At 48.2% G+C, this 9,036-nt stretch overlaps 1 protein-coding gene across 1 annotated transcript; it reads right to left on the bottom strand.

Moving 5' to 3' along the window:
• Positions 1-1,019: 1,019 nt before the first annotated feature.
• Positions 1,020-8,185, bottom strand: NKX3-1 (NK3 homeobox 1). Its single transcript, XM_063175128.1, is given in 4 exon segments — positions 1,020-1,402; positions 4,008-4,078; positions 7,954-8,122; positions 8,125-8,185. Coding segments are annotated over 4 exon segments (684 nt in total).
• Between the last annotated feature and the right edge of the window lie 851 nt (positions 8,186-9,036).

The raw sequence follows: 9,036 nt of genomic DNA, 5'->3' as shown, positions 1-9,036 counted from the left end.
ACTTCCAGGGATGGCTTGCCGTGGGAATTCCCAGAGCCCTGCAATGAAGATTTTGGGCTCTTTTTCACTTATTTCAGTGTTAGTGATGAGACAATTTCACGCTGCCACTACAAAACACTGCGACTGCAATCCCTCCCTTCTGGATTAATGAAAAAACAGATCTTTTCCACCTAAAAAAGCCATTTCTACCCAGAGGTGCTACAGGAAAGGACATAGTAGAGTCAGGCAGGTTGGGCCAGGCGCCCTCAGCTCCAGCCTGGATTTGGGCACCTCCAGGGATGGAGCAGCCACGGATTCCCTGGGAGTTCCCAGGGCACTGCAATCAAACACTGATATAAAAGTTTCTTTGGTTATTCCGGTGTTAGTGATGAGACATTTTCACGCTGCCACTACTGAACGCTGTCACTGCAATCCTTCCTCTCTGGGTTCATGGAAAACCAGACCCTTCCCACCTACAGAAGCCATTTCTACCGCGAGGGGCTCCAGGAATTGATGCAGTACAGGCAGGGCAGGTAGGGCCAGGTGCCCTCAGCTCCAGCCTGGATTTGGGCACTTCCAGGCATGGGTTGCCCTGGGAATTCCCAGAGCACTGCAATGAAAATTTGGGGCTCTTTCTCAATTATTTCAGTGTTAGTGATGAGACAATTTCACGCTGCCACTGCAAAACCCTGCGACTGCAACCCCTCCCTTCTGGATTAATGAAAAAACAAAACTTTTCCACCCAAAAAAGCCATTTCTACGCAGAAGTGCTACAGGAAAGGACATAGTAGAGTCAGGGCAGGTTGGGCCAGGCGCCCTCAGCTCCAGCCTGGATTTGGGAACCTCCAGGGATGGAGCAGCCACGGATTCCCTGGCAATTCCCAGAGCACTGCAATCAAACACTGATATAAAAGTTTCTTTGGTTATTCCGGTGTTAGTGATGAGACATTTTCACGCTGCCACTACAAAACGCTGTCACTGCAATCCTTCCTCTCTGGGTTCATGGAAAACCAGACCCTTCCCACCTACAGAAGCCATTTCTACCAGGAGGGGCTCCAGGAGTTGACGTAGTAGAGGCAGGGCAGGTAGGGCCAGGCGGCCCTGAGCGCCAGCAGCGACATTCCCGGGAATTCTGGCGCTTCCTGGCGCGAGTCCGAGCGGCTCATCCCGGCCACCAGCTGTTTCCTCTTGGTCTTGTACCTCCTGTTCTGGAACCAGATCTTCACCTGGGTCTCGGTGAGCTGCAGGTGCCGGGCCAGGTGCGCTCTCTCGGGGGCCGACAGGTATTTCTGGTGGCTGAATTTGCGCTCCAGCTCGATCACCTGGCTGTGCGAGAAGGCGGCTCGGGAGCGTTTGCCCGGCCTGGGGGGCGGTGGGGCCGCGGAGGGGCCGCGCTCGGGCAGGAACGGCCCCGGCGGCGCTTCTGGAAGGGAAAAACGGGGAAGAAATGCTTGGGAAAATCCCCATTGGGGAAAGATTCCCACTGGGATAAAAATTCCCACTGGGACAAAAATTCCCACTGGGACACAAAGTCTCTCTTGGATAAAATTCCCACTTGGACAAAAATTCCCACTGGGATAAAATTTCCCACTTGGATAAAAATTCCCACTTGGATAAAAATTCTCTCTTGGATAAAACTGGGATAAAAATTCCCACTTGGACAAAAATTCCCACTGGGATAAAAATTCCCACTTGGACACAAATTCCCACTTGGACACAAATTCCCACTTGGACACAAATTCCCACTGGGACACAAATTCTCTCTTGGATAAAATTCCCACTTGGATAAAAATTCCCACTGGGACAAAAATTCTCTCTTGGATAAAATTCCCACTGGGATAAAAATTCCCACTTGGACAAAATTCCCACTGGGATAAAAATTCCCACTTGGACACAAAGTCTCTCTTGGATAAAATTCCCACTTGGACACAAATTCCCTCTTGGATAAAATTCCCTCTTGGATAAAATTCCCACTTGGATAAAAATTCCCACTTGGACACAAATTCCCACTTGGACACAAATTCCCACTTGGACACAAATCCTCGCTTGGATAAAAATCCCACCTGGATAAAAAATTCCTATTTGGGCAAAATTCACCCCTGGACGAAAATCTCCACTTGTACAAAAGTTCCCACCTGACAAAAATCCCCACTTGTACAAAAAAATTCCCACCTGACAAAAATTCTCACTTGGACTAAAGTTCCCACCTGGATAAAAATCCCCACTTGGACAAAAATTCCTACTTGGACAAAATTCACAACTGGAAAAAAAATCCTCACCTGGACAAAATATTCCCGCTTGGACACAAATGGCCACTTGGACACAAATTCCCACTGGGAGAGAAATTCCCACCTGGGATAGGATTGGACATCTGGACAAAAATTCCCACTTGGATAAAATTCCCACTTGGACACAAATTCTCTCTTGGGCGAAAGTTCCCTCTTGGACAAAAATCCTCGCTTGGATAAAAATCCCACCTGGACAAAAATTCCTACTTGGGCAAAATTCACACCTGGACGAAAATCTCCACTTGTACAATAATTCCCACCTGACAAAAATACCCACTTGGACCAAAATTCCTACTTGGACAAAATTCTCAACTGGAAAAAAAAATCCTCACCTGGACAAAATATTCCCACCTGGACACAAATTCCCGCTTGGACACAAATTCCCACTGGAGAGAAATTCCCACCTGGGATAGGATTGGACATCTGGACAAAAATTCCCAGTTGGATATAAATTTCCACTTGGACAAAAGTCCCCTCCTGGACAGAAGTTCTCACTTGGACAAAAATTCCATGCAGAAAAATCCCACCTGGATGAAAATCCCCACTTGGACAGAAATTCCCACTTGTCCAAAAATCCCCACTTGTCCAAAAATTCCCACCTGACAAAAATCCCCACTTGGACACAAATTCCCACCTGGACACAAATTCCACTTGGGTAAAAATTCCCACCTGGACAAAATATTCCCATTCAGAAAAAAGTTCCCACTTGGATAAAAAACCCCACCTGAAAAAAATTCCCACTTGGGCAAAAATCCCAACTTGCACAAAAATTCCCACTAGGATAAAAATTCCCACCTGGACACAAATTCCATTGGGACAGAAATTCCCACCTGGATAGGATAGGATAGGATAGGATAGGATAGGATAGGATAGGATAGGATAGGATAGGATAGGACATCTGGACAAAAATTCCCACTTGACACAAAATTCCCACCTGCACAAAAATCCGAACTTGGACAAAAATTCTCACTTGGACAAAATATTCCCACTTGGAAACAAATTCCCACTTGCACACAAATCCTGACTTGGACAAAATTCCCACTTGGACAAAAGTTCCCACCTGGATAAAAATCCCCACCTGGACAAAAAATCCCCTCCTGGACAAAATTCACAACTGGAAAAAAATCCTCACCTGGACAAAATATTCCCGCTTGGACACAAATCTCCACTTGGACAAAATATTCTCACTTGGACACAAATTCCCACCTGGACAAAAATTCCCACTGGGAGAGAAATTCCCACTTAGGATAGGATATGATAGGACAGGACAGGACATCTGGACAAAAATTCCCACTTGGACACAAAGCCCCACCTGGACAGAAATTCCCGCTTGGGCAGAAATTCCCCCTTGTTCATAAATTTCGGCTTGGATGAAAGTTCCCTCTTGGACAAAATCCCCGCTTGGATAAAAATCCCCACTTGGACAAAAGTTTCCACCTGGACAAAAATTTCCACTTGGACACAAACCCCCACTTGGACAAAATTCCCCTCCTGGACAAAAGTTCTCACTTGGACAAAAATTCCCACGCGGAAAAATCCCACCTGGATGAAAATCCCCACTTGGACACAAATTCCCACCTGGACACAAAATCTCACCTGGGTAAAAATTCCCACCTGGATAAAATATTCCCATTCAGAAAAAAGTTCCCACTTGAAAAAAAGTTTCCACTTGGACACAATCCTCACTTGGACAAAAATTCCCACTAGGAAAAAAGTTGCCAATTGGACAAAAGTTCTCACCTGGACAAAAGTTCCCACTCGGATAAAAATTCCACTTGGACAAAAATTCCCACTGGGAGAGAAATTCCCACCTGGGGTGGGATAGGATGGGACATCTGGACAAAAAATCCCAGTTGGATATAAATTTCCACTTGGACAAAAATTCCCACTTAGACAAAAATTCTCACTTGGACAAGAATTCCCATGTGGAAAAATCCCACCTGGATGAAAATCCCCACTTGGACACAAATTCCCACCTGACAAAAATCCCCACTTGGACACAAATTCCTGCCTGGACACAAAATCTCACCTGGGTAAAAATTCCCACCTGGACAAAATATTCCATTCAGAAAAAAGTTCCCACTTGGAAAAAAGTTTCCACTTGGACACAATCCCCACTTGGACAGAAATTCCCACTGGGAAAAAAGTTGCCAATTGGACAAAAGTTCCCACTCGGATAAAAATTCCACTTGGACAAAATGCACACTTGGACAAAAATTCCCACTGGGAAAGAAATTCCCACCTGGGGTGGGATAGGATGGGACATCTGGACAAAAATTCCCAGTTGGATATAAATTTCCACTTGGATAAAAATTCCCACTTAGACAAAAATTCTCACTTGGACAAGAATCCCCTCTTGGACACAGATCCCCACTTGGACAAAAATCCCCACGTGGATGAAAATTCCCATTCAGTAACAAAATTCCCACTTGGGTAAAAATTTCCACTTGGACAAATCCCCACTTGGATAAAAATTCCCACTTGGAAAAAAATTCCCAACCGGGCAAAAATCCTGACTTGGATAAAAATCCCCACTTGGACACAAATTCCCACTTGGACACAAATTCCCATTCGGAAATAAGTTCCCACTTGGAAAAAAAAAAAAAATCCCAATTGGACAAAAATTCCCACGTGGATAAGATTTTCCCACTTGGACACAATATTCTCACTTGGACAAAAATTTCCACCTGGACAAAAATTCCCACTCGGAATAAAGTTCCCACTTGGATAAATATCCCCACCTGAAAAAAATTCCCACTTGGACAAAAATTCACACCTGGACAAAAATCCCATTTGGAAAAATCCCACTTGGACAAAAATCCCCACTTGGACACAAATCCCCACCTGGTCAGAAATTCCCACTTGGATAAAAATTCCCACTTGGACAAAAAATCCCACCAGGAAACAAAATCCCCACTTGGAAACAAAATCCCACCAAAATCACCTGGATTTCCTCCTTACAGAGAGGAAAAAAATTCCTATTTTTTATTCCTATTTTCCATATTTCCTTTGTTTGAATTTAATGGTGCGAGAGTCATATAGGGGAATTTTGTCTTCCTAAATCACAGGTTTTAATTAATAATTTGCAGAATTCTCTAGGAACAGGGGTCCAAGGGGTGCGTGGAAATAGGGATAGGGTAGAATAAAATCCCCAAAAAGGGATATTTTCCAGTGCTGGAATAGGAATAGCAAACAGGGATAGGAGTAATATCCCCTGATAAAAGAGGTGAGGATGGAATAATATCCTCAAATTAAATGGGATAGGACAGAATGGAATACAATCCCCAGGGTTAGGAACAGGGAACAAATTCCTGCCATAAATTCCATCCCATAACTCCAAGGCAATGCCAAGAGATTTTAGGGCAGTTTTAACCCTTTAACATCTCAAACTTCACACCTGGCCTTGGGTCTCCAACAAATTCCCAATGGATCACCAGATTCAAAGGTGCTGAGCTCCAGGGAAGTCTCACCCACAACAGCTAAAACCCCTCAGATAAATTTATTTCCGGAGTTAATCCCTTTTTGAGCATTATCCAAATGGAAATCAGCCAATTCTTTTGGCTTTTGGCCATTTCTCCGTTTATTTTCTTAAGGCGTGAACAGAAGCTCGAGAAAAAACCCAAGGGATTGAATTCCCAATTCGTGAATCCTGGTTGTCCCTGGAATCCCAGAGCTTTTATGTAGGAATTCCTGTTAACAGAATTGGGCTGCAAAGCCAAAATTCCCCTGGCAGGGCTGTCGGAGCCGGAGCTGGAGAATTCCAAAGGGATTTGGGGCTGTTTGGGCAGGGAAAGGCTGAGGCCCCTCTCCAAAAATCTTGTCCCAAATTCCTGTGTTCCACTGGGATTTTGGGACGCTGCTTCTCCCCCTCTGGGCAGCCCCTTCCCAAGGTGCCTTTTCTGGGATCTGATTAAAGGGAATTTTTTTTTCCCAAGCTTTTGTAGAAGTGCATCAAACTGGGTTTTGAAGCAAGGTTTTAGGCAGATTCTGAGCTTGGAGCCCTTTGGGGCACTGGGGAAAGGTTCTCACTCAGTCTCTGAATTCCTTATTCTCCTCTGCTCCAGCTCAGACATTCCTGGGGTTTAATCCAGGAGTGGCTCCAGCAGCTGGGTCTGGATCCTGATCCATTCCTGATCCATGCTCAGACACCCCTGATCCATCCCTGATCAATCCCTGATCCATTCCTGATCAATCCCTGATTCATCTCTGATCCATTCCTGATTCATCCCCGATTCATTCCCTGATTCAACAAGCACAGCCACGACTCCCCTGATCCATTCCTGATCCATGCTCAGACATTCCTGATCAATCCCTGATCAATCCCTGATCCAAGCAGAGCCATTCCTGATCCATGCCCAATCCGACCCAAGCACAGACTCTCCTGATCCATTCCTGATCCATGCTCAGACACCCCTGATCCATTCCTGATCCATCCCTGATCAATCCCTGATCCAAGCAGAGCCATTCCTGATCCATGCCAATCCATTCCCAACCCATTCCTTTATCCCAGACTCAGACAATTCTTGATCAATTCCCAATCCATCCCCAATCGAAGCGCAGGCTGTCCTGATCCATTCCTTATCCCAGACTCAGACATTCCTGATCCAATCACGATCCTTTCCAATCCACCCTGGAAGGCACAGACTGTCCTGTTCTATTCCTGATCCATTTGTGATCCATCCCTGATCCATTCCTGATCCATTTGTGATCCACCCTGATCCAAGCACAGCCATCCCTGATCCATTCCCGATCCACTCCCGATCCACTCCCTGTCCCAAGCACAGCCATCCCTGATCCATTCCTGATCCATTCCAGATCAATTCCCAGTCCATTCCCTGTTCCAAGCACAGCCATTCCCGATCCATCCCAAATCCACTCCTGATCCATTCCCAATCCATTCCTGGTCCATCCCTGATCAATTCCCCGTCCCAAGCACAGCAGATGTCCCGATCCATTCCTGATTCCATCCCAGTCCACCCCTGATCCCTTCCTGATCCGTTTCTGATCCATCCCTGATCCACCCCTGATCCATTCCTGATCCATTCCCGATCCATCCCTGATCCATCCTGATCCATTCCCTGATCCATCCCTGATCCACCCCTGATCCACCCCGATCATTCCTGGTCCATTCTGATCCACCCCTGATCCATTCCTGATCCATCCCTGATCCACCCCTGATCCATTCTGGTCCACCCCTGATCCATTCCCTGATCCATTCCCTGATCCATTCCCGATCCACTCCCGATCCATTCCCGATCCATCCCCGATCCATTCCCGATCCATTCCCGATCCATTCCTGATCCACTCCCGATCCATCTGATCATCCCTGGATCCATTCCCTGATCCACCCCTGATCCATTCCTGATCCATTCCCGATCCATTCCCTGATCCATTCCCGATCCATTCCCTGTCCCCAAGCACAGCCATTCCCGATCCATTCCCAATCCATCCCCGCTCCATCCCCGATCAATTACCGATCAATTCCCGATCCATCCCCACTCCAATCCCCGATCGATTCCCGATCAATTCCCAATCCATTCCTGTCCCAAGCACAGCCATCCCCGCTCCATCCCCGATCAATTCCCGATCAATTCCCGATCCATCCCCGATGGGTTCCCGCTACCCTCCCGCCCCAGCACGGCCGTTCCCGTTCCCGTTCCATCCCGTTCCCGTTCCCCCGGCTTACCCGGCTCTGCTCCCCGCGCTGTCCCGGGGGCTCCGCTGGGCTGGGGTCGCTCGGGGGGCGCTCCCGTGGCCGCGCCGCTCCCCTCGCCGGCACGCTCCCCGCTCCTCGTTCCCGCTGCCCGGGGCTCGCTCGGGCTCCCGCAGGATGTCCTGGATGAGGAAGGAGCTGCGGGCCGTGCGGGGCCGGGCCCGGGGGAGCCGCTCATGGCCGGGGGGGTGCGGGCCGAGCTCATGCCCGGGGCTCGCTGCGTCCCCGCCCGGCCCTGCCCGCATTTATCCGGCCCGGGCCAAACCCCCCGGGGCTGATTGGAGCGCCCGGCACGGTCCCGCCCTTGCCCGGGGCTCGGCTTTGGGGCGCTGCCTTCCCCATCCCGCGCCCGGAGTCCCTCCCGTGATTTGGGGGGTCACGGCCGCCCCTCTGCGCCTCCTTCGCTCTCTCTGCCTCACAAATCCCCCCGGGCCTGAAGAGGAGCACCTGGATTTGGGGTCAAATGCGTCCAGACTGGGATTTTCTGGAAGAGCATCCTTGGAGGAGGTTCTGCATCATCACCCCAGTCCCGGCTCTGCGCCCCTCGCTCACGGGGAGCTGTTGGGAAAATCCTCCCACGAGCGTTTCCACCCCTGAGCTCTTCGGGAAAAACGCTGCTTCAGGGGGAAAAGCAGAGAAATAAACGGTTGGGTGGTTTTTAAATTATTTGAGGTTTTCCTCAAATGGGAATGATTTCCCACCCCTGAGCTGTTCGGGAAAATGCTGCTTCCACAGGGAAAAGCAGAGAAAGAAAAGGGTTGGGTGGCTTTTAAATTTATTTTGAGGGTTTTCCTCAAATGGAAATGATTTCACCCTGAGCTCTTCGGGAAAAATCTGCTTCCAGAGGAGAAGCAGAGAAATAAAGGGTTTGGCGGTTTTTAAATTTGTGATGGGAATGGTTTCCATTCCTGAGCTTTCAGGGAAATGCTGCTTCACAGGGAAAAGCACGGAAATAAAATGGTTGGGTGGTTTTAAAATTTATTTTGAGGGTTTTCCTCAAATGGAATGATTTCCACCTCTGAGCTATTTGGGAAGCGCTGCTTCCACAGGGAAAAG

The sequence above is a fragment of the Melospiza melodia genome, chromosome 23, assembly GCF_035770615.1.
Source record: "Melospiza melodia melodia isolate bMelMel2 chromosome 23, bMelMel2.pri, whole genome shotgun sequence".
Taxonomy (NCBI): domain Eukaryota; kingdom Metazoa; phylum Chordata; class Aves; order Passeriformes; family Passerellidae; genus Melospiza; species Melospiza melodia.
This window is presented reverse-complemented; position numbering and strand designations above follow the sequence as displayed.